Here is a 27,195-nt window from a genome sequence, read left to right as displayed (position 1 = left end):
CAACAGAAGCGATTTTTGTGAAAAATGACATGAATAATGATATAGATGACATGCAATCTGTTTGATCTTCATAGAAAGCTTTATTATGAATATAAGAATGTATTTTACCACGATCAACTCGACAATCTTTAGTGTAAACCCGGATTGGAACCGAAAGTCTTAATAAACGACTTTTTCGTAAACTATCGGTTCGGATCCGTACATGCATGTGTGAGACCTGTATTTTAGAGCATTTTTGACCATTGGCATTTTAGTTAAACTTTCTGGAAATTTTATGTAATAAGTCTATGCTTAGCCGATTCGAATGCATGTTTCCGATTTATGCATAAAGTTGACTATTTTGCCCTTTTTGATATAAAACGTGATTTTTGGAAAAGTGAAAGGATAGAAATCTTCATTTCTAATATATAAACTTGCACCGAAAATTTCGGATCAGTTGGTGGTCCAGATTGTGAGTTATGGCCATTAGCGTAAAACTATATTATAAATTTACATAAACGGTCCTTTTCGCGTAGAACCCGTTTCTGGCCACGTTTTGATACGAAACTCTTTACCAACAGAAGTAATATAATATTCTGGGAATTTTGATGATTTTTAATTAATTTTTGGCTGAACGGATCCTAGATCGCCTAGTCATTTCGGCTTATGTCGGTTTTGACCGTTTTAGCCATAAAATGAGTTTTACACCTCCTTTTGACCCGAAACCTTTTTCTACTGATTTTATATGATGAATAAATTATTTTAAGTGTTCTGGAAATATAAAAATCTCAGATTTAATTTGAAAACCCGAAAACGCCCTTAAATCGCATATTTAGCGTTTTAAGCGCATAGTAAGCGTTATACTTGTTTTAAACATATAAGACCTATACCTACTGATGTGTTTAGCATATTTTCATATAAAAACAGTAAGTATAAGTATATGAACTCAGACTTCCAGTTTTGGCACTTTTAGCCCATGAGAAATTACTAAAATACCCCTACGGTGCATAGTTTGGTTTTAAATGATAAATTTGATATATGGGTCATACCCTACTGATATAATATGTTATATTAAGTATATTTACTGTATGAACCAGACCCGAAAGTCAGATTTCTAATTTGACTCTTTTATAATCTTTTAAAAAGACCAAAATGCCCTTCTAAGGCATAAATTGAGTTTAAAATTATTCCGGGCAATATAGAACATAACTTACTGATATTATATCATATTTAAAGCATATTATATCAGGGAACTTGCATTTGAATCAGTTGTCTACCCGTATCGCCCTTTTTACGTTCGGTTCGGTTTACGTAACTAGTTTGCGTAAATTGACTGAAACGGCCAAACGATATCATTTTTATTTCAAAATCCAGAATGTATTTAGTATACCCATATTATACAAGTATTCAAACTTGTCGGGTCTAAATCACATTCTATCCGGTCTTTCGCTTAATCGTGCGTAAACCGTATTATTCTTAAAACTAACCGGTCAAAGCTTAGGCTTAAATAAAAGACCCGTTAGGAATCTAATAGGTTAATTATAAACCTTTGTTCCAGATTAGGAGGCCCGGTAAAAGCTACCAACACTTATCATTTGTGACTTATACTTGCTCAGGTAAATACATTTTGACTTATTTTCCCTATACGGGCTTGGGGTACGGTATTTAAAATACCGCTTGATCGGGCGCACAAGTCCTGCGCCTTATGGGTGTACAGTCTTGAATAGCTTGTGCGACTTCGTTTAAACAGTCTTGTCTTACTTAAAGGCTTTGGGGGGTTATTGATCGTGTCCCGGATATCCTTGGCATTATCTTACGAGATGGCCACGACCAGAGCACGGGGTGTAGGCGTACACCCGACGTGTATAACTCTTTAATGTGGTGTGTCATTTAATCTCTAGCCCGGACAGCAGATCCCGGGCCACCAGAGATATAAGTGCATGTAAATCGTTCATAAGTTTATATTAAATAATTATCCCAATGTCACACCCCAACCGATGGCGGAATCATCGGGGCGCGGCACTGAGCGAAACAGATTGTTCAGAAGTTTCCACAACAACTATCATACAATTCAGTTACATAACACGTCCCATACCGTGTCCCAAATAATATCAAGTTATCATAGAAATCAACCAAACAATATGGGAACTGTTCCGACAACTCAAATCTTAATTATTACAGACCAAATTAAAATATTGTTTTAAGACTTCTAGACAGCTAACTATAGATCTTACTGACTACAGGTGCCAGTACAAGATCTACAGATAATTATGACCCTGGAGCAGGTATATGGACACTGTCCTAAGGTCACTGGCTCCTAGAAGCTTATTATTGCCTCGCTTCCCTAGCACGCTAGTAGCTTAAACACCTGTCACATACGTTAAAATAAAAGTCAATACATATAATGTAAAGGTGAGTACACAAGTTTGATATAGCATATAAAGTTCGAAAAGTTTACGCATAACCAAGCACGTACACAAGGGCAAACGATGCATGTAAATTATCAACATGGGACCATCGATACCAACGACTTCGGGTTGACTGTCCGAGACAGTTCGCAATACATGATTACCACTGTAATCCATGCAGGTAATTGTCCTTAGCAACCCCCGTGTGAACGGGTGCTGAGTCCAAACTATAGTACTACGTTGCTAAAGCAGGCAGATAGCACTCCACGTGTAAACATAATAAACAGCAATCATTTAGACAAGTAATACATGCAAGTAGGTTAGCGTTCAAATAGTTCGTGTTGTTTGTGAATTTGATAGATTACGTATGTAACACCCAAAAGTGCTGAAAGCAAAAAGGGATCGAGTATACTCACAGTGGTTGATCGTGGATTGAGGGGAGCACTGAGAATAGGTTAGCCTGAATAGTTTGATAACATAACGATGAGTAACGCGGAAAAGTAAACAATGTACTTGGATCGAGTAGGCCATTCGATCGGACAGCAGTTCGATCGAGTGGGCTGTTCGATTGGTTTGAAAGTCCGTTCGAACATCCATTCGATCGGCCGGCTGGCTCGATCGGCTGGTTCCTTCAAGTGGATTGTTTCTTCCTTTGATGTGAAGAATGTGTTTGTGTATGATGGTTTGTACTACCTTTCAAGTTGGCCGATCGAACAGCTGTTCGATCGGTTAGCCCAACCGATCGGTTAGCATTGCATTGTTTTCAAATATGTCACTCGATCGGTTGGCATGATCGATCGGGTGACATTCCAATGTTTCGAAAAGCCTAAGTGTTTTGAAGTTTAGTATCTCATGATTCGAGCAGTAATGATTACAATCGAGTGACGTAGTCGATCGAACAGTAACTCGTCAATACTACACTTCATGAGTTTGTGGGACTAAGTGCTAGTCGATCGGTTAGCCTAGTCGATCGGCTGGCATAGTCGTTCGGTTGGGCTGTTCGATCGAACAGCCTAGCCGTTCGGCCAGCTTCTCGATTCGGTTAACCTTTCACTTAACACTTGGTTATTCCCGTTAATTGTTGATGTTTTAGAGATATTTTGACTACGAGTTGAACCACAAGGCTGAAGTCCCTACTTAGTCTACTGACTCGAGCAGGAATCACCCAAACTCGGTCAGAGACGGTTTGGAACCTAAGTTTAACGTTTAACCCGAAATCGGTATATCTCTCGGTAGAACCCGAATCTTGAACCATGTGTTTGTTTAGGTTGATTTGTAAATCGGTTCAAGTCTCGTTTTCACCTTTTTGAGTGTAAAAGAGTTGAAAGATAGATGAAAACCCATCTTCCAATCCTTATCCACCGTGAAATGTTAAGATCTTTGGAAGATTTTAGGTTATTTATGTGGAAATCGGTTAGATCTAAGTTACTCATGGTGGAATGATGCCAAAACTTAGTGTTCTTGAAGAACACATGATGACATCACCCAAGAACACCTAGATCTTGGTGATTTCATGGATGAAATCCAAGTTTTGAAAGATAGAAAGATGGAGAATCGATTAATGAACAAAAACGTACAAGGATTAGAGCGAAATACTTACCGGTTTGAGAGAAATCTGAGATTTAGTGAGAAGAAGAGGCTGGTCGGTCAGAGCTTTTCCAAAAGTGGAAAGTTTGACAAGGACAGCCCTATTTATAGGCTTCCAAAAGAGGAAAGGGTCAGCTGATCGAACAGCATCCCTGATCGAGCAGCTGTCCGATCGAACAGCCTGTTCGATCGGCTAGCCTGTTCGATCAGGTTGCCCTGTTCGATCGGCTTGCCTGGTTTTTGAGTGTTTCGCGACGATTTTCGATATTCCGACTTAGAACGATGATTTGAGGATGATAGAATTTCCTAATCAAATTACTTTTAGTCTCAACTACTATATCTAACATACAAGCATCCTTACAACCATTTCGGGTTCGATTTCCATTGAGTTTGATTCACCTTGAGTCTTGATTGATTTGATTGATTCACCACACACTTTAACATAAAATAAGCATGCACAAGTAACACATAAGGCACACACACACGTATAAAAAGTACTAAAATCCCCACACTTGAGTTTGATGATTGATTTGATTAGCTTGATTATTGATTGACTAGCTTTATTGCATTGTTACTTCCTATCATTCACAGTCGGTCGTTGATTCACAGTTCGATTATCGGTCGATTAGTTTGATTATACAACACTTACTCCAAATAATATGAAAATCAAAATGAAAATAAAATGAAATTAATCTTTATTAATCTTTAATTCCAATAACAGTCAACACTTGACTTTGACTTTGACTTTTGGAAAACACGGGGTGTTACACCCAAGTTAATAAAAATATTTATGCCTTGTGCATTTAAATCAATTTTCAATCATTTTCAAAATGAGTCAGTCGATTTGTATTTACCAGTGTAAACTGACGTATTTTTCCCAAAAGGTTAAGTGCAGGTACTATACGAAATAGGCTGGCTGTTTCCTAAGAGCGTCCACTATAGTCTCGCAAGCTCGGACGACAAATATCTGTTGAACTATTTTATCTTATTTGTATTTGATCCGCCCGTGGATCCGTTTCAACTACTGTGATATTTATTATTGCAAGTTATTTAAAAGTTGAAATGTATCTATTCTGCTTCCGCTGTGCATTATTTTATTGTGTTGTTTGTCTATGACGATGCCAACTACGTCACTGTACCCCACACCGGGCCCACCGGTGACACGTGGAAATCGGGGTGTGACAAGTCACAGTCCTTGAATCATGTTTATGTTGTGTTTGGGTTTGTAATGTTTAGACAAGTTTATGGTTGTTGGGTGTTAACCCGTTAAGACATTGTTTTGATTTTATTTTAATGGATGATCTTGCATATTTTTAATTCATATAGCTTGTTATGATTAAGCTATGGTATTAAGAAGTCACACCAAATTAACCACGCTTCCGCAAAGCCAGGGTGTGACAGCTTGGTATCAGAGCTCTGATCATAGCGAACTAGGATTCCTTCTCGAGTCTAGACTATGATCACTAGGGCTCTCACGAAAACATTTTTACTTCATACCACTTAAGTCCAGATCCAAAACCTTTTTATAAACAAATGTTGAGCATATTTTATTTATTATTTTTAGGCTCAGTCTGGGAGGCTGAGGCTCGGTCTGGGAGACTGAGGCTCGGTCTGGGAGGCCGAGGCTCGATCTAATGGATCGAGGTAGATGTCTAGTGGGACTAGGGAGTCAGTCTGGGAGGCTGGGAGAATTGACTAGTGGGACTAGGGAGTCAGTCTGGGAGGCTGGGAGAATTTGCTAGTGGGACTAGGGAGTCAGTCTGGGAGGCTGGGAAAAATTGGCTAGTGGGACTAGGAAAGACAGTCTGGGAGGCTGGGAGGCTAGTGGGACTAGGAGGATTATGTGATTATTATTTGGTAACTTATGTGATTACCTGATTTACTAATTATTTGTGCATAATTGACATCATGAGTCACCCGTGCCATGCGACATGTTTATGCGTATGTGATTCGGATACCACCGGACCTTTACCCATAGTATCTGATGACATTATATCCTCCGAGCACGAGGTGCATACCTCCGATTACACGAGCACTGATGACGATGACTTTCAGCGCCATCTGGCAGAGATTCCGGCACCCATACCTTTCGCTGATGAGCCTATTGATGACCCTCCTGCTGAGTACTTACCCTTAGTTGTGATACCAGCTCCTATTCCTTTAGCTGTCTATCCCGCATATGACTTGCTACTCGACGCCGAGGCTGACGGCGATATCGATTTGTTTGAGGACGAGCCTTTTGAGGATGAGATTCCGGATGCAGCCCTTCTTCCCGCTGGCGATCTTCTGATGATCGCTGACGCCCCTGCTGAGGACTCGCCCGCACATTCACCGGTCCCAGACTCCTTTGAGTCTGTGGCATCCGCACCTTCTCACGAGGTGAGCGCACAGCATTTCGCACACGACTCGGATCCTGACCAGGCATCCTCAGCAGCACCTATTCCGAGCTTTGCATTTGAGCATGACGACATAGAGGATTCTGATCCCATTTTCCCTCCGGGATTCGACCCGGATCACGACATTGAGTTTATCCCGATGGACCAGCTCGTGGAGGACCCCGCTGATCCAGTTGACCCTATTGATCCTGAGTTCGACTTCGATATGGCTTTTGATGACCATGAGCCTGCCTTGGCTCCTGAGCAGGCAGCTGCTCTAGATCCTATGCATGAGCATGACCTGGTACATGCTGGCGTTCCTGTTGAGCCCATTATAGCTGACCCGCCTGTTGGCGACCTTCCTGTTGATGATGTTCCTTTGTTAGTTGGTGATCATGTTGTTGCTATCGATCCTGTTGTTGATCCACCTTTAGTTGCTGATATACCGGTCGACCATCCTATTGCACCAGTTGACCCTGTCGTTGTTCCTCCATTTGATCCCATTCCGCTCAAGCCTGAGCACGCACTGTTTGCAGAGCACATGGATCCACCCGATGAGGATGCTCAGCACGGTTGGATACCTGCTGACGAGGATGTTCCACTTTTGCCCCCTCAGATCCCTGTTACACGATCTGTTGATTTCACTTTTCAGGTTCCACGGTTTGTACCTCCAGCGAGGCCTGGAGAGGGTTCCTCAGCCCATCCTTTTGGGCACGTACCGATGTCTATTCCCTTCATGCCCCAGATGTCATCTGTTCCACCCTCTACTTCATCATTTCATGTGGCACCATTTGACCCCACCAGTGAGCCCTTGCTTTGGCCGACGCCATCAGCGATGCCACCTACTGATCCATATCATTCGTTTCATGTTGGACCCACTATAGAGGACGTTTTGATGTCCTTCGTTCATCAGCATGAGTCGCACACGCAGCGTCTCCAGGAGCTCGAGAGAGCTCAGATGCCACCATGTTCATGCCATGTCAGATACACTCCCCTCTTCAGCCAGGTCGATCTTTACCCCCAGATTTTGCTGCTCGTCTCTTTACACTAGAGCAGCAGGTTGCTTCTGTTATTCGCACTCAGCAGGCTATGGAGGAGGATTGGCTTCTGTTACGCCGCTTGCTTTACTCTCACTTTCCCCCTCCTCCCCCGCCATCCGCATAGAGCTCATCAGTGCTATATAGGTAGACGTTGGTGAGACGACCGCGATTGTGACTGCACAGCATTTTGGAGACCAGCTGATGATACTGACTTTTCTTGACACTTGTTTGATGTACTTGATGTATTTGACACTGACATGATATAGTTTTTGGACAGGGGTGATGTAGCCCCTGATTGATTGATGATTGTATGACACAGTGATGTATTGATACACTTACTACATTGTGGTCTCGATATATATGGCAATCGCAGTATTCTCACCATATCTGATTCACTTGATTGCTTATTTATATTTTTATGACATGGGATGTTGGGACATGGGATGTTGTGTATATAATACTTGTGACATGGGATGTTGGGACATGGGATGTTGTGTGTATAATAATCGTAACACGGGATGTTGTGTGTGATATATTGATAACAAGAGATGTTATGTGCTATTATTATTACTATATACATACGCTTTATTATGGCCTGACCGACGTATACATCTTTAGAAGATGCCGCCAAGACGTCAACCTCAGCCAATGCCTACGACTCAGGACGAACTACAGCAAGTCATTGCTGCCGCTATTGCTCAATATGCTGCCTCGCAAGGAGGAATGAGTGGAAGCAACTCCGGCAACACGGGCAACAACAACAATCCACCGCATGGGTGCACTTACAAACAATTCTTGGACTGCAAGCCCGTAAACTTCGATGGCACAGGTGGTGCTGTTGCTTTCGTCCGCTGGGCTGAGAAAACCGAGTCCGTACTTCGCATGAGCAAATGCGCGCTGGATCAACAAGTCACTTATATCTCAGGGCTATTTTTAGATGGAGCCCTATCATGGTGGAATCTACAAGTCCAGACACTTGGCGAAGCTGCTGCTTACGCGCTGACCTGGACTGAGTTGAAAGAACTCATGCGCAAGAAGTACTGTTCTCGCGCTGAAATTCAGAGATTGGAGACCGAGTTTTGGCATCTAAAAATGGAAGGTTCTAAGATAGCTGAGTATGTTCAGAGGTTCCACGACTTGTCGCATGTGGTACCCTACATGGTTACGCCTGAGTTCAAGAGGATTGAACGCTTCATTTGGGGATTGGCTCCTCAAATAATCAGCATGGTGACTTCCTCCAAACCTGCAACTATCACAGAAGCCATTGATTTGAGTGTGGCTCTCACCGAAGAGGCAATTCGGTTGAACAAGTTTGATGAAATTGAGCCCAAGAAGAAAGAGACTCATGTGGAGTCATCTGGCGGCAACAAGCGAAAGTTTTCGAATTTCAAGCAGGGCACCGGGATGGTGGTTAAGAAAGGGGAATCGAATGCGCCAGCTCAAGATTCAGCTGGTGGTAGGAAGAAAGGTAAGGGATATATGGGTGCACAACCCAAGTGCAACTCATGCCAACGCCATCACTCTGGCCGATGCGGGCCAAAAGTTTGTGAATCATGTGGAAAGACTGGTCATTCAAAGGATTCTTGTTGGGCTAATGCTGGCCGGGGAGGCCAAGGAGGATATGGGAATAGGAACAGCCGTGGTGGTGCTGGAAACCGCCCACAAGGAAACCAGGGAGGTGATGGAAACCATGTCAATCATGCTAACCAAGCGGGCGCCATGAATCGAAACCAGGGAAACAACCAAGCAGGAAACAATGGTGGGAACGGGCAGAGGCCCGGATGTTTTAACTGCGGTGATGTTGGGCACTACAAGAGGAATTGCCCAGAATTGAACCAAGCACGCGGAAGGGTTTTCAACATAGAAGCAAGGGAAGCGCGCCAGGATCCCAATGTTATCACTGGTACGTTCCCTGTAAACCAACGCTATGCATCCGTTTTGTTTGATACTGGTGCCGATTATAGCTTCGTATCGCTAGAATTTAAGAATATGCTTGGTTTAGCCGCTAGTAAATTAGATATTCCATACTCGATCGAATTAGCGAATGGGAAGTTAGTAGAGGCTAACGAGGTGATGCGAGGTTGCGTAATCGAGCTGGGAGAGCGTGAGTTTGCTCTCGATCTACTACCAGTCCAGTTGGGAAGCTTCGACGTGGTAGTAGGGATGGATTGGTTATCGAGTAACAAAACAGAGATAGTTTGTCACGAGAAGATAATTCGTATTCCGACCAATGATGGTGAGACCATTGTTGTTCATGGGGAGAAGCGTGAAACGCCGTTGAGGATGATTAGCTGCCTGAAAGCAAGGAAGTGTTTGCAGAAAGGATGTGTTGCCTTTCTGGCACACATTGTGGATAAAAAGGCTGCTGAGCCGAAGATCGAAGACATCCCTGTCGTGAGGGAATACCCAGAAGTCTTTCCAGAAGACTTGCCTGGATTGCCGCCTCAGAGACAAGTAGAGTTCCACATTGACTTAGTTCCAGGCGCCGCGCCTGTGGCTAAGGCACCTTACAGACTTGCTCCGTCTGAGATGCAGGAACTGTCGACACAACTTCAAGAGTTGTTAGACAAGGGATTTATCCGACCAAGCTTCTCGCCTTGGGGAGCTCCAGTTTTGTTTGTGAAGAAGAAGGGCGGTAGTTTCCGTATGTGCATTGACTACAGAGAGTTGAACAAGCTGACGATCAAGAATAGGTATCCCCTGCCAAGAATCGATGATCTATTTGACCAACTTCAAGGGTCAAGCTTCTATTCAAAGATCGATCTTCGATCTGGATACCATCAGCTACGGATACAGGAAGAGAGTATCCCAAAGACAGCCTTCAGAACTCGATATGGACACTACGAGTTTCTCGTTATGCCGTTTGGTCTGACAAACGCACCTGCAGTGTTCATGGATCTGATGAATCGAGTTTGTAAGCCGTACTTGGATAAGTTCGTGATCGTATTCATCGATGATATTCTGATTTATTCAAAGACGAAGGCTGAGCACGAGCAGCATCTTAGAGCCATTCTGGAGCTGCTGAAGAAAGAACAGTTGTACGCCAAGTTCTCTAAGTGTGAGTTTTGGCTACGAGAAGTGCAATTCCTTGGGCACGTGGTAAACGGTGATGGAATCCACGTGGATCCAACCAAGATCGAGGCAATCAAAGATTGGGAAACGCCAAAAACGCCAACCGAGATTCGGCAATTCTTGGGTTTGGCTGGTTATTATCGAAGGTTCATCGAGAACTTTTCAAAGATCGCTCAACCATTGACACTCCTCACGCAGAAGGATAAGAAGTTTGATTGGGGAATCAAACAGGATGAAGCGTTTCAGATATTGAAGGATAAGCTTTGTAACGCGCCAATCTTAGCTCTGCCAGAAGGTACAGATGATTTCGTGGTATACTGCGACGCTTCACGTCAAGGATTGGGTTGCGTGTTGATGCAACGCCAGAAGGTTATTGCTTACGCGTCACGCCAACTGAAAGTGCACGAAAAGAACTATACCACGCACGATTTGGAGCTTGGCGCAGTGGTTTTCGCTTTGAAGATCTGGAGACACTACCTTTATGGTACGAAGTACACAATCTTCACCGATCACAAGAGCCTCCAGCATATATTCAACCAGAAGGAGTTGAATATGAGGCAAAGACGATGGGTCGAGTTGTTGAACGACTACGACTGTGAGATAAAATATCACCCAGGGAAGGCGAATGTGGTCGCCGATGCCCTAAGTCGTAAGGAAAGAATCAAGCCCATAAGGGTTAGAGCTTTGGAGATGATCATTCAGACCGATCTTTCCTCGCGCGTTCGTGCAGCGCAACAAGAAGCTCTCAAGGAAAGAAACCTTGAAGAAGAGTATCTCCGTGGGATGGAGAAGTTATTGGTACCAAACAGGGAAGGAACGTTGTGTTTTGAGAACAGGATTTGGGTTCCTTTGTTTGGTGGTTTAAGGAAGGTTATTTTCGATGAAGCTCACAAGTCACGGTACTCTATCCACCCTGGAGCGGATAAGATGTACCAGGATCTTAAAGATTATTATTGGTGGCCTAGGATGAAAGGCGATGTTGCTGTTTATGTGAGCAAGTGCTTAACATGTGCCAAGGTTAAGGCAGAATACCAGAAGCCTTCAGGACTTCTGCAACAACCAGAGATTCCCAAGTGGAAGTGGGAACAAATCTCTATGGATTTTATTACGAAGTTGCCAAGAACGCCAAAAGGCCATGACACTATCTGGGTGATAGTGGATCGATTAACGAAGTCAGCACACTTCTTGCCTATCCGCGAAAAGGATAACACAAGCAAATTGGCCGAAATTTACATGAGAGAGATTGTTACACGCCATGGAGTACCTCTCTCGATTATCTCTGATAGAGACGGAAGGTTCATATCGAGGATATGGCAATCTTTCCAGGAAGCTTTTGGCTCAAAGTTGAATCTGAGCACTGGTTTTCACCCGCAGACCGACGGTCAAAGCGAGCGGACGATTCAGACGTTAGAAGACATGCTGAGAGCATGTGTGATGGATTTGGGCGGTAGCTGGGATAAGCATTTACCCCTGGTTGAGTTTTCATACAACAACAGCTACCACACCAGTATTGGTGCCGCGCCGTTTGAAGCTTTATATGGGCGCAAGTGCAGATCGCCGCTTTGTTGGGCTGACGCAGGTTATAGACAATTGGTTGGTCCTGAAATGGTACAGGAAACCACAGATAAGATCGCGCAAATCCGAGACCGTATCAGCGCGGCTCGTGACAGGCAGAAAGCCTACGCGGATCGAAGCAGGAAACCTCTAGAGTTTGAGGTTGGTGAGATGGTTTTGTTAAAGGTATCACCCTGGAAGGGTGTGGCACGATTTGGGAAACGTGGGAAGTTGAACCCGAGATATATTGGACCGTTCAAGATCTTGGAGAGAATCGGGTTAGTAGCTTACAAGTTGGATTTACCTGCCGAACTAAATGGTGTTCACGATACATTTCATGTATCCAATCTGAAGAGGAGTCCAACTCAAGATAACGTTGCCATTCCTACCGACGAAATTCATGTTGATGACACGCTCCACTTCGTTGAAGAACCTGTTGAGGTCACGGATTGGAAAGTAACAAGACCCGCCGGAGCAGTGTCAAGCTCGTCAAAGTTCGTTGGAATGCTAGACATGGTCCTGAATTCACCTGGGAGCGTGAGGACCGAATGAAAGAGAAATACCCCCATCTATTTCCTGAGAACCCAGCTTCTACAAGCAGAACTTAAAATTTCGGGACGAAATTTTTCTAACGGGGGGAGAATGTGACAACACTCACTAAACCAGGTATCCGTACGACTTAATTAACTATTAATTGTTGCTTAATTACTGTGCTTAACTGAGATTCCTGATGAACTGCTACTTGACTGTTGATACTTGTACATATCTGCATCATACTTTGATTTCCGTCACTACATTATTTATTTACTGAACTCTAGTGACAAACATGATGCACAAAAGCACAGTAGCATTTGAACGGATAACCTATTGAACATGCTGATATAGCCAGCATCAGGCAGACACTGCCTCTAAGGGCCTGTATGAGCCAGAAATATTTTACTACACCCATAGTGTGTGTAGGGATACAAGGGTTGTTAAACTGCGACTCTAGGAATAAGAAACAGAGATTGGATGTGCCTAAAACGTACTCTAAGCACAAAACACAGCACTTTTATTAACACACTAGCTTCTAGCTAACTAATAAAGTGCCAAAACATGAGGAAATATTCCTGACACTTTGCAGAATAAATTGTGTCGCTAAAAATATTATTTACGACGCTTAAAAGATTACTTAAGCACTTTAACAGATTACTATCCAACCGAACAACCGGACTATACCCGGAACATAAAAATATTGCCAGAAATATTATTAGTCTTTTTCTGGGCCAGTTAGGGTCCCTGATTACCCTAACACTCGCAACATAACACATCATGCAACTAACGGGGTTAATCCCTAAAGTTAACCGACTTAACATAACTAAACACTAACTGAACGATTGGAATCGAACCATAGGACCCCCCCCCTTGGGCCGGTTTGGTTCTCTTGTAACTAGGTTAGTACAACTTTGAATATTTAAATGGTTTATGTCTAGTATCTAGTAGACATAAAAACCTTTGGATTATGGCACATGAATTTTCTATAAATACCCTCACTAACTCATGAGATTATCACACCACAAATCACCAAACACTCTCCTCTCTCTTGTCTCCCCACTCTCGGCCGAGAGCACCCCACATCCATCCATCCATCCATTTCGATTTCCATCTTGCAAGTTCCAAGTATCTACAAGGCTTACGGGTCACGTATTAGGAAGCTTGAAGCAATCGGAAGTGGAAGGACCTCGTTTCTTAGCTTTTATCCACCACATTTTCGACTAGATTCTTCCCTAGCCCCGAGCTAGAGGTATAATGTTTAAAACTCACTCTCGATCGTATCTAAAGTGGTTAATATGAGTTATAACGGTTAAAATTCGGAATCATGCGTTTTGAATCTCTAAAGTCTACTAAAACTTGAATTTTGTTGGTTAAAAGCTCATAACATGTGTAAAAGTTGTAGTATTTGAATATGTTGATTATTGAGGCCCGATCTACGTTGTGGTGGCTCTTCTCATCGTTTAACCCGACTTTGTTAAAATCATAGATCTTGACATAAGCTTATTTCTGTCGGTACGAGGGTTAAAAGGTGAAACTCCACCACACGAGAAACATGAACTTGTGTAAAAGTATTATTACTAGTAAAATGGTGTTTAAAACTAGCGGATCTACGTATCTGCAAGTGGTATTTTCGTAGAACCAAGTGTCGAGAAAAATCATGTTTTATATAAGTTGGATGACAAACTAACAAATATGATTTTACAAACCACAAGTGTATAAACACTTGTGAAATAAGAAGTTTCGACGAAATAACAATCTTTGAGAAAGATGACGGGAAGTTGTAAAGGATGATTTATTCTAAAAACGGGGTTTTTACAAGATTAAACTATTTTATACATAGATCCACCAAATATAACGAGATCTACACAATAGTTTTCGGAAAAACTACAAGTTCATGTAATAATGCGATTTACATACTAATCGACAAGTTTGAAGTGTTGAAAATTAGTTTGATGTGTTGGAAATTGATTGGTTGATTTAAAGAAGTGTTGAAGTGACTTTGTAAAAGAAAATGATACGCTTGAAAGCGTGGCCACCTCCAGTTACAGAGGAAACTCTGGCGAATTTTTTCTAAAATCTAACACTTAGAATTATTTACAAGTGTTAAACTATTTTTGAAATGTTTTCAAAATATATTTCGCCAAGACTTTATTTATTAAATAATCGGGTGGGATTTTCACAAAACTAAACGTAATAAATATATATTCGGTAAATATATTTTTCACCACACTGTTTATGATTATTTTGTGAAAATATATAAATATTATTTTTAGAGTAAAAATAATATTTACAAACGTTGACGAACCCAAAATAATACAAACGCTTACACAACGAACGTATAAGTTACAACGGTAATTATTATTACCACTTAATCGTTAAAACGTAACTTACGCTTTATACGGAAATATTCATAAACGCGTATTTTGTCAACGTATTATTTTGGAAAGTATTAAGTGAAGAGAAAATATAATATTTTTGAGAAAAATATTTATATTTTGGAATGAGAAGTAAAAATATATATTAAGTGGGACTTAATGAGATGATACAAATACACATGTATTAAATCCCCCATCCTTGGGAAGGAAATTAAATTACTAAGTACATACAAGGAACGGTTGTCTAACTGTTTCCCCAAAAATGTAAACTATAAAGCTAAGACACGGCCATCCGTCTAATAGAATTAGCACATGTAGGTCGTTGCACAGCTATCGGATATTTGGAGTACTTGGTATAGCGACGCACTGACTGTGAGTTCATGTCCCCCTTTTCTCTTAACTCATTTCAGTTTTATAAACTGCGGGGGTGAAATACATGTTACTATGATTATGAATACTTGATACATGGTATGGTTAGCGTAAGGAGGGTTATTACTTAGATCATGTGAGTGGGTAGGCGGAAACTGGAGGCCATTAATCCTCATTGTAGGACCGAGGGACGTAAGCGGTAGATCTATCTGGGTGTAGCGAGCCCAACTCCAGGTCCAGCATAACGGACCTTGGGGTGACTTTGTGCCCGACGCAAAATCCGCTAGGTTTGAGTCTTCCTACTTGCACTTCACACATATCAATGGACTTGCAAACCATTGGTGATCTCTTTTTCCTTATTTGCTACATACCAGGATTTTTGATAAATACAAAGGTTTATTTACTCACTTTCACATGAACTCGCTCAACATTATTGTTGATTTTTCAACTTACATGTATTTCAGGGAATTAAAGATCTGGCACGGTATGGCATGTTTTCCGCTGCATAAGTCACCAGGGTCATCCAGGGTTCGGGGAATGTGACTCTTTCCTGGACAAGTCACAGTCCTTGAATCATGTTTATGTTGTGTTTGGGTTTGTAATGTTTAGACAAGTTTATGGTTGTTGGGTGTTAACCCGTTAAGACAATGTTTTGATTTTATTTTAATGGATGATCTTGCATATTTTTAATTCATATAGCTTGTTATGATTAAGCTATGGTATTAAGAAGTCACACCAAATTAACCACGCTTCCGCAAAGCCAGGGTGTGACAGAATATAAACTTTGAGTTTGTAAACCAATTAATAAAAAAGATAGATAGATACGTACTAGTGGGACTAAATTACGTCAACTATATGAATCAATGAAACTGTTACACCTAAATACACAGAACAAAATTATTTATATAAATATTCGTATAATAGCTCAGTTGATAAGGGCCCATTCTATACACACCCCCCTCCTTCCTGATTACACACCCCCTTGTGAGAGGAAAACTCTCGGTCCCACGCAGGCCCCACCTGTAAGTATGTGAGAGGAGGGGGGTGAAAAAAGTAAATAGGGGGGTGTAGAAAGTAGCACCCTAATGGGTTCTCGGTTATCGGGTCAGTACTTATACGGGCCGTATGATCACCAAAGTTATATTGCAAAAAAAAAAACCTGACCTGACCCGACTCGACCCGAAACCCGTTCCGACCCGGACCCGTTCCAACCCAGACCCGTTCCGACCCGGACCCGTTCCAACCCAGACCCGTTCCGACCCGGACCCGTTCTGATCCAGACCCGTTTTGACCCGAACCAAAAGAACCCTTTTTATAATTGACCCGTTTTGACCCGAACCCGTTTTAACCCGAACCCGTTTTGACCCATGACCCGACCCGACCCGACCCAACCCGTTTGCCAGGTCTACAAATGAGTTAAGCTTTATAAATGAAGCAACTTAAACTCGAGTCAAAGTTGACAGAGCTTGAACTTAAAAATGACTTTAAAACATGTAACAAGTGAGGTTCAAGTTTACATGACCTCAAGTTGACTACTTGTTAACTTTCTTATTAGCCATTTTTTATACCTTGCTTTTTTTTGCTTTTAATTTCATAAAACAACCAAATAATTGAAGACATGAATAACATGAGATGTCTCCAAATTATTGAAAAGAATTCCTTAAAATCCATTGGTCTTAATCAACAACCCCATTGGTTATGTGGGTCTTAAGCCCCAAAAAAGCAAAACTTGTGCGCTGAAAATAAGATCAGAAGACCCACATTCTAAAAGAAAAAGAGGCTTGTGTAAAAAGCTAAACAACACTTGCAAGCCACATGTGATGTGAAAATGTCATCATGAATGCATGCTTTTTGCTGTCTATAACCACTTGCCACCTTTTCACATCCATTACATCACAAAAAACCTGTTGGTGTTTTTTTTTTCTTTTTTTCTGAAAGTATTTTTTTTTTTTTTTGAAATTAGTGAATTATTCGTGAATGTCGGAAGGTCTAGTATACGTTGTGTTTTAACCGGGTCCGCGTCAGAGAGTCCTCTCGCACAATAGATCCCAAATTTAAATCCCTCAATAAGAAACCCCTATAACCCAAACTCAAACCCGATACCTGGAAGGGAAAACTCACTCAAACCGACTATAGGTGAAACTTAAATACCTGTGGCCACTGTAATTCATATCTTAAATCAAACTACAAAAATCTCAAACCGGCCTAACTACTTGCGTTGCTTTAATTTGGGTGACTCAGTCGGTTTCATTAGTTTATCAATACTCGTACGCCGTTTGTAGGAGTTTTTTGTCACTTTTTCCACACGGTTAAAGATAAATAGATGCAAGTCTCCAAGGCCGGCTCTTGGGCCGGTTAATCCGTGTCATCACTCGAGGCCAAGGGCCTGAAAGGTTTTTATAAGCTTTATGCATTCTACATAAGAAGTTTTATTGAAAATGATATACAGTTTGACAGTTCTAGAAAGTAGAAATAATTAGTTTGGAGGATTAAAACTTCAAATTTTAAATATAAATTGTAACATAACAAACATTGAACTAGAAAATGTGGGGGAAGGGTTGGGTTGTTAACATGGAACCAATCAATCAAACAAATGAAAGATAACCTTATACATATGACTCAAAGATTGGAGACCATTACCAAAACATGAACAATTTACTATCTTCCTTTACTAAACAATCAAACCCTTTAACCATCATATTCATATACGATGTTGTTGTAGTTGCAACAACCTAGAGTAAGCCCCATCGGGTCGGCTTACAAGCTCACCATGGCTACCCTGTTCCACGATCCGTCCGTCTTGGACCACACCAATACTATCAACCCCTCGGATGGTTGATAGACGGTGAGCCACCAGAACAGTGGTTCGACCCCTCATCAACCTTTCGAGTGCCTCTTGAAGGACGCACTCGGATTCAGCGTCTAGCGCGCTAGTGGCTTCATCTAGTAAAAGAATTGTTGGGTTTTTTAAAACGGCTCGGGCTATTGCGATTCTTTGTTTTTGTCCACCCGAAAGCTGAACTCCTCGTTCCCCGACCGGAGTTTTGTATCCGTCGGGTAAGCCGCTAACGAATGTATGCACATTTGCTGCGGTTGCGGCTGCGATAACCTCGGCCTCTGTCGCCCCGTCTTTCCCGTATGCAATGTTTTCCATAATGCTTGTAGCAAAGAGTGCGGGTTCTTGTTGGACTAACCCGATTTTCAACCGGAGAGACTTTAGATTTAAACGTCGAATATCTTTCCCATCAATCATAACCTTTCCAGCTGTCGGGTCATAGAATCTCTCGATTAATGCGATAACCGAGCTTTTCCCAGAGCCACTGGCTCCCACTAGAGCCTGGCTCTGGCCGGCCCGTATTCTAAGGCAAAAGTCCTTGAATACGGACACATCAGGTCTCGAAGGGTATGAAAAGTCAACCCGACGGAGTTCGATCTCGCCTCGGATAGTTTCAACCGGTTCAGCATCCGGGTCATCCGGGTCGATCCGTGTTGATCTATCGAGGATCGAGAATACCGACCCGATGGCTTCCCCACCCCGGATGATCTCTGGGGCGAGGCTAACGGTTTCAGCTACCGAGTTTGCTGTGATGACTAGTACTATAAACACCTTGATGACTTTGGAGAAGGTTGAGAGACCTTTGGAAACAAGGTGGACACCATACCATAGGATTAAAGCTTCGGATGCGTAAAGCGCGAGTTGGGAGATTCCAAAGAGCATGCCCGAGAACTGACTTCGGCGAAGGCTCTGGCTTTGTGGGACACGGAGTTGAGCGGAGAACAGTGAGAGGATTTTGTCTTGGGCGTTAAAGGCTGCAACGGTTCGGATGTTGCTCACTCCTTCTCCTGCAATCATGCTAGTCTTTGCATGTGCCTTTGCTGTGTCTCCAGCAAAACCTTTGAGTGACAGTTGCTGTAAAATTAAAATTTGGTCATGTTAGTTTCATACTCATACAATGTGACTATTTGGATTTGTTTAATATATTGTATGTATCAAAGAACCTTACTAGAAATTCGAAACCTGAAACATTCGAGACAGGTAACTTACATTAGTAATATACAGAGTAAGGTTTAACCACCCCATATTTATTTTTGTGTCTTATTTGTTTTATAAAGATTATTATGTAAATAAAAAATGAAAATGACATAACCAACCAAGTTACTGGTTTGGTTAAAAGTTAGTATGGGGCCATGAAATAAATGGGTATGTGACAAAAGGACACAGATATCCAGTACTAGTGTCATAGAGAACTGAGGTATTCAAAAGCCAATCAATTTGACAACACAGTCTCCCATAGAGTGTGGATGCATGATTAAACAATAAAACAAAACAACTTCTGACAACCCCAACCCAAATGGAAGAGTGAAAGTTGACTGTCAAAAAGACCATTGTTTGTTCATAGAGATTGCAACTTTCACGGGTTAAGAATCTCTGTCACTCACATCCATCACTATCTACTTCTAGTGTCTTGTTATTTGTGTTGATTTTTGTATTATTTTTTGTATTATTTTCTTCTACAAGTAAGAGAATGTATGGTCTGATATTCGGGAAAGTATGAACCGGATGCACATGCAGGATCCTAGATATTAGACATCTACCACATTGAAAGGTGCATAATTATGGGAGTTCACTTTCATGGGAGGGTGCATTATGCCCGGTCAAATGGCCATTTTCGAAATTGGCTTGGTCAAACGGCTATGCTGGTAATTTTCTCTTGAATATTTATAGGGCCCTACCAATCCTATGTCAGCCTCAAACTTTAACGCCGTTCGTCGAAAAACTCAAACGATCGTTTAAAAGTAAGAGGCGCAACTTGTTGTTCGTTTACCTGCTATTAGTCTGTAATGGTCTCTGTTTTAAATAATAAGATCCATCTATTGTTTCAAAGTAAAAGACTATGACACAAGCTCTAATTTTCAAACGGCCGTTCAGTAAAACACTAACGGTATGAGATTAGACTGTCAGTGGCGTGTTATATAGCAGACCCTATTTATATATATGTGTACAAATATAATTACCATAATCAAGGTTATGAAATTTAGCAAGTAGAGTAGTGTATGTATTTACCTGAGCAAAATGGGCCAGAACAAGAAGAGGGAAAGTGCCAAGGATGAGAAGAGAGACCCTCCATTCCACAATGAATGCAACCACAAATGAAGTCAGAAGAGATGTCATGTTTTGTAATATAACCGATATTCGCTCGGCTATCGCTGATTTCACGTCTGCTGCGTCTGTCGCTAGACGGGCCGCAACTAGACTAGAGTTATGCTCCTCTTCGTCAAACCATCCAACTTCGTTCCTCAAGATCGCTGATTAAAACAAACCATAACTTTTCACAAACTACAAATCGAGCTTTAAAATAATTAAAAATTAAGAAGGACGATAAGGGTAATTTGGTCATTTCACATGCAATGCAGATACCTGAAAACATCATCCTTCTTACTCTTGTAGTGAGGTTCTCTCCCATGATACTAAAGAAGTAATGCTGGATTAAATATGCGACAACCGCATATAAACCCGCTCCAACGTAAATGAAAACATACTCTTTGGTCTTTCGCTCCATTCGAGCCGGGTTATCAAAGTAAAAAACCTCAATCATATTGCTCATCACAATGGCAAAAGTTGGACCAATGAATCCAGACAGAATCGAACCAACCGCACCCATTAACGAATAAGGCCATTCGGGTGCATTCATTTTCAAAAGACGAAAGAAATAACCACTCGGAGCTGGATTCTTTCTATCGGTTTCAGCATTCGATATCATTTCAATACGCCCATCCGCACCAGTGCTATACTGATAACTTAAATTCCTCAAGCTTCCAGACCTGAGGCTAAGCGATTTTGTCGACAACGAATTACTCAATCGTGACGAACGCGTACGATGAGTCGACGGGTTCGAAAAGTCTCGGTTTCCCACCATTTCTTGGAACCTGATTAACGAAGCGTACGCACCCGGTTTTGAAATCAGTTCTTCATGTGTTCCTGTTTCGACAATCTGTCCTTGTTGAATAACCGCTATCGAATCAACATTTCGTATAGTGGATAACCGATGCGCAACCACAACGGTTGTCCTTCCAACCATTAACCGGTCAAGCGCTTCCTGAACAATGCTTTCAGACCCGGAATCAAGCGCGCTTGTAGCCTCATCAAGCAAGAGGATTTTCGGATCTTTTAACATCGCTCTAGCAATTGCGATTCGTTGTTTTTGACCACCGGATAGCTGAACACCGCGCTCACCCACTTGCGTGTTGTAGCCATTAGGAAGCAAGGTAATGAAGCTGTGAGCATTGGCAGCCGAGGCTGCAGCTTCGATTTCAGCTGTCGTTGCATCCGGTTTTCCGTAAAGTATGTTTTCAAGAATCGTGGTGGCGAAGAGTGCAGGCTCTTGGTTCACTAAACCGATCTGATCGCGTAACCATTTTAATTGCAGCGTCTTTATGTCCACATTGTCTAGCAATATTTGCCCTTGATTCGGGTCGTAAAACCTTTCTATCAGCGCAACAACGGTGCTTTTACCGGACCCGCTACCGCCAACAACAGCAACTGTTTTTCCAGCAGGGAAGAAAATGGAGAAATTTCTGAAGATAAAGACATCTGGCCTTGAAGGGTAACTGAAAGATACATCCTTGAACTCGATATTGCCGTTGACCTCAGTCAAACACTTGCCATCTGTAGAATCTTGAACTATTGTTGGTTTTTGCTTAATAATTTCCAACAGTTTGTATCCTGCAGCTTTGCCTTTGCTGAAAGCTCCAAGATTTGAAAATGACTGACCCAAACTCCTGTTATTATCCACTTGTTTTTATTAAACTATGAATAAATGATAGTTAATTCGGTTTGTTATAAAAAAATAATAATAATAATCTTACATGCCACCAACAATGGCAGAGAAAATGGCTGTAAATGCTTTGCCACCATCTGTTTGACCATTCCTGATAAACACACCAGCATACCAAAACACAAGTGCCCATGACATGCATGCAATACCATATGTACATCCCAGTCCCAAACCCTTAGCCATCCCCGCTTTGTACCCGAGCTTAAGCGTGTGCTGTATCGCATCTGAATACGAGTCTAGTGCCTTTGTCTCGCCCACGTATGAGTACACCGTTCGTACTTGCGCAATAGCCTATTAATTATTTAAAATTTAATTAACTTAGTAAAAAGAGTGAGTAGATGAACCATAATGTATATGATCAAATTAGTAGTAATTAATACCACACTAAGGAAACAAGAGATGTAAAGTGAAAGAGTAAAAGTAAAGCAACATATGAGACCGAGTGTTCTTACTACTGTAGCGCATGCTATATAATATATGATCACACAAACTTTGAAACTACTTTAGTAACATTGATGTCCTTAAAGTAAATAATCAATTTATTAACATAGACAAAGTTAAGTGGATACTGAAAGAAACTTGTGACAAACTTGAAAGAAATTTTGTGCCCAAAGTAGTTTATGTATTCTTTCATTTTTTTTAATAAAGTTTGTCAGGGTATATGTACTAAAAAAATGATATGGCTAGACTGGAAACGGTTAGCGAGATCACCTGTTCGGCAATGATGCCCGCATTGGCGTAGGATTCGCGGCTCTTTGAAGTGAGACCTGTGAGAGTGTAGGCATATAAGCCGCCTGCGAATGCAATTCCCGGTATAACCGCAACACTTAGAAGTGCTAGCTTCCATGCTGACACAAAACCAACCACCAATCCAGCCAAAAATGTGGATAGGTAATGGATGAAGTTTCCCACCTAATGTAAAGCACAATGAAAGTGTAAACCTTATGTATAATTTGTAGTTATATATGTATAAAAGTTACCAAAAAACACACTCCCAAAAAAAAACAAATATCTTTTAAATTTATCAAAAAACAAAGCTCTTTTATCCCAAAAAAAAAACAAATTTCTTTTAAATTTATCAAAAAACAAAGCTCTTTTAAATTTATAATTGCGGCGCAGGTTAAACTATACATGCTAACGTGCGCCACCAAAGTGCTTTGCTTTACCAATAGACAGTCTTCTTGCGGAAGTAAACCATAAAACATGTAACTGATGATGTCCGGCGCAGGCTAACTCTAGTATGCTAACTTGCGCCACTTAAATTGTATTTTTACTGGACCCCACCTCCAGGCCCGTTAATGGACCAACAAGAAACGATTATTCTTAGAACATATAATCACCAAAAACAAAATATTACCTTTCTTAGAACATATAATCACCAAAAACAAAATATTACCTTTTTAGTTTTTAACTAACATTTTTTACATCTATAAACCATAACGCCTTCTAAGGATTTGAACTCATACCAATTTTACGAAGGTCAAACACGATAGAAAAATATTACCTTTTCACTGATGGCGTCTTGAACAAGGAGTGTGTCCGTCGAGATACTAAAAACGATATCTCCTGTTCTCGCATCCGTATCATAAAACCCGACGTCTTGTTTCAAAACTGCTTCTAAGTACCTCTTCCTCAACGCGCTCACTTGTCTCTCTCCCGTATACATCCAACATCCGATCTCTAATTCAATTTCAATTTTAAACAAAATTAACCAACCAGTAATTCACTATTATCACACTTAATTTTATTTAGTTTTAATTTTAATTTTAATTTTAATAAACAAAAACTATGAAATTCCGAAAGTGACAGGAAATGAAGATATGTGTGAACATCAAAAAAAATATTCGAAATTTTGACAAGTGCGTTACGAAAAGGACAAACGATAGCAAGTATACCACGTGCACCTGATCCTTGGTGAACTGGCTTAAATAAGTATTTCCAAATAATAATCCAAGAAAGCCATAATTTTATCAAACTAGACTCAACTTCTAGTCAAACAAATATAAATATAAATATAACGGATCGAGTTTAGCTTCTCACCAGCGTACGACGAGACACACACCACCAATCCAAGATAGACGAAATACAAAGCATACTGCATTAATTTGTAAAAACAAATATTTAGATCTAAATCTGCTACAACTTTATATAATAATGATATGTGACAGGGTATTGGTATTGTAAGTGGCAGAGTGGTCTTGCGAAAAAAAAAAAAAGAAGAAGAATAACCTTGGAGACTTCATGAACCATGGTGTTGAAATCGGATTGGTTCTTTCCGAAGCCATTAACCATCTGACCGAACAAGAGGAAGAAGAATGGCATGGAAGAGCCGTGAACAATGGCGCCGATGCTACCGAGAAGCATGAGAATGTAATCGAATTTGTCGGCGAAGGAGAAGAGTTGGTAGAATGGTAGAGTTTGCTCCTTTTTCTTCTCTGCGGGTGCCGGCATTGGCTTGGTACTTGTTGTTTCTGTTGTGTCTGTCATTTTGGAAATGAGTTTTGGTTGTTGGAGAAGATTGTGTGAAAGTTTTTATGGGTTGTAGTTTAGGAGAAGAGTATGCAGGTTGATGGTCATGAATGAAGATATAAGAGTGGTGGAGCTTGTGTTTGGGTGAGAAATATTGTGTGAGTTAAGAATGACTGGACTTGTGGTCAAACGAGAGAGAGAGAGAGAGAGGTTGGAGGTGTGGGAGAGAATGTGAAGTTGGGACTTGGGATTTATAAAAACAAGAAAGGCATTTAACCCTGGTTTGCTCATGGTATCAAGTAAAGGTGGGAGAAAACAAATGTTTGTTAAAAAAATTACTTTAATAAAAAAATGGACTTCACATGATTTTTATGTGTATTAAGTGACAACTAATATATTAGATGTATCAAGTGACAACTAATATATTAGATTAAAGGTTTTGAGTTATAAAATTTTAAAATGATTGCATACAAGTGGAGTGTTTAAAATTGGGTGCAATGGATTCACATCCAAATTCACGGTATTTTTGCTAAGAAAGAGACACCTGTTAATTTCTTAACTGACCTGTTAGAAGGGAGATCTATCATTCGACCAGACGACAATCTAGTCTTTGGATGGGTAGAAGGAAAACATGCATCTGTGGATCTAACAGGGGTTTCCCCGCTTTTGGGCTTACGGGGTAGTGTTTTCACATTGGTCAAACTGTTTTAAAGGTTGCTTCAGGAAAATTGACCAAACACGAGAAAGCATGCCTTGACAACCAGCACATGTTTATCTCATTAGCTTTTGATACTTTTGGTTTCCTGACACCAGAGGTTGTGGACCTTCTTAGTCGAGTTCAAAGAGTCATGCATAATAACGTTATGATCCCGAGATCTGTGGATGTAATTTTTAAAAGACTTAGTTTTGCTATCCAAAAATGGGTAGCAACACAACTTGTTGACCGTTTACTATCTATCTCGATGTAAATTCATAACACGATAATTTACAAGGATTTAATTCAAAATTTATGAATTAGCTGGAAAATACTCATTTTCACACATACAAAATTAATACTCATATTCGGCATGCTTTGCATCTACTTGCCCACAATTGCCAAAAGCCACATACCACACCTCATGGTATGGTGCATCAGAGGATGCCACTCATGGGACATGTTGCCGATCGACACTTTCCGAGCGAGTGCATACCCTCTACCCTTAAAAGGACAATAAAGTCATTTAACCAAATTTGTTTTTTTTTAAAGTCTATAAATTTGTCGGTAATACACGTACTTGTGAAAGAAATTAAAAAAAACTAATGACTTGCTATCTCTTACATTGGTTAAAATTTAACGTACTTGTGAAAGAAATTAAAAAAAACTAATGACTTGCTATCTCTTACATTGGTTAAAATTTAGTGAAGTAACATTCAATACTTTTGAATTAAAATAATAAGTCAGCTTATCTTAACAAGTTAAAGAAGTAACAAATAAATAATTTAAACGAATTTCACAATTAGGGTTTAGATACTATAATATTCAAAACTAGTTTCTTTTTAACAAGTTCGAGGATTAATAATATACAAAATATAGGTTGAGGAAAAATATTTTTATGCAAAATAAGCTTGTTTTACTAGTGTAAACACACAATACACAATAGATTAAGCAAGGACAGAGGTATACGTAGTTTATCAAATCTTGTAATACTTAAGAAAATTAGTTATAGGGGAAGGTTCAAATTAAACCACTAGTTATCGTGAAAACTCGAAAACTAACTAAAAAACACTAAAAACATACCAAAAAATATTATTTATTTATTTTTTTTTTTGCATACCAATTTTCGTTATTTAAATTATATAAAAAAATTTGTAGTGCACATGTGTAATAGTACACATGTGTATATGTACTATACATGTGAATTATTACACATGTAAACTACAAAATTTTTTTTTTTTTGAAAAAAAAATTATATAAAAAAACTTGCGATTTAAATTTTAAAAAATGAAAAAAAAATTGTGTGTTTTTTAGGTTTTTTTAGTTAGTTTTCGAGTTTTCGCGATAAAAGTGGTTTTCATTTGAACCATCCCCATTAGTTATAATATTTGTAATTAATGAAACAATAGAGGATGATTTAAATAAGAACACCTGTCTTTTGTGAGAACCATGAGAACAGTTTCTCCTTTATCTACTATAATAAAAGAAACCAACTTTTGAACACGTGTCATTCATTGAAGGTATCCTCAAATCTATACTTATCTTATATTAACTAAATAAATAATAAATTAATATTAAATTTTATCATACTTTAATAAAATATTATCCTCAAATCTAAATTGTTAATTTAATATATTTTTTTAAATAAATACCTCTCTTTCTTACTTACCTTATATTAAATATATAAATAATAAATTAATATTAAATGTTATCCTAATTTATTAAAAATATAACTTTTTAACTATTTGGTATACAAAATTATATTTATTCAACTCGTGTAAAACGCGGAGTTTTTAAAAATATAATTTTTTTATTATTTACTATACAAATTTACATTTATATAACCCGTGTAATACACGAAGTTTTTAAAGATATAACTTTTTTATCATTTGCTATGTAAAAT

General features: G+C 40.1%; 1 protein-coding gene across 1 annotated transcript; it reads right to left on the bottom strand.

Annotated features, from left to right (window-relative positions):
• Nucleotides 1-17,773: 17,773 nt before the first annotated feature.
• On the bottom strand, nt 17,774-24,856 carry LOC110912307 (ABC transporter B family member 19). Its single transcript, XM_022156997.2, has 8 exons — nt 24,359-24,856; nt 24,170-24,224; nt 23,634-23,809; nt 22,841-23,041; nt 22,161-22,420; nt 20,713-22,073; nt 20,359-20,600; nt 17,774-19,203 (listed from the first exon to the last, which is right to left on the bottom strand). The coding sequence occupies exons 1-8, from the start codon at nt 24,614-24,616 to the stop codon at nt 17,995-17,997; spliced, it is 3,762 nt and encodes a 1,253-aa protein (XP_022012689.1). The 5' UTR covers nt 24,617-24,856; the 3' UTR covers nt 17,774-17,994.
• Between the last annotated feature and the right edge of the window lie 2,339 nt (nt 24,857-27,195).

The sequence above is a fragment of the Helianthus annuus genome, chromosome 15 (assembly GCF_002127325.2).
Source record: "Helianthus annuus cultivar XRQ/B chromosome 15, HanXRQr2.0-SUNRISE, whole genome shotgun sequence".
NCBI lineage: Eukaryota > Viridiplantae > Streptophyta > Magnoliopsida > Asterales > Asteraceae > Helianthus > Helianthus annuus.
The sequence above is the reverse complement of the archived record's forward strand: the minus strand, read 5'-3'. Positions and strand labels throughout refer to the sequence as shown.

What these genes read in the sequence shown, in the direction of transcription:
- LOC110912307 (XM_022156997.2), bottom strand. Translation starts at nt 24,616, where the DNA reads ATGACAGACACAACAGAAACAACAAGTACCAAGCCAATGCCGGCACCC. An exon ending in TCTGCCATTGTTGGTGGCAT is followed by an intron (nt 22,074 to 22,160) that starts GTAAGATTATTA and finishes GGATAATAACAG; the next exon opens with GAGTTTGGGTCAGTCATTTT. An exon ending in AAGAAGGATGATGTTTTCAG is followed by an intron (nt 20,601 to 20,712) that starts GTATCTGCATTG and finishes TGTTTTAATCAG; the next exon opens with CGATCTTGAGGAACGAAGTT.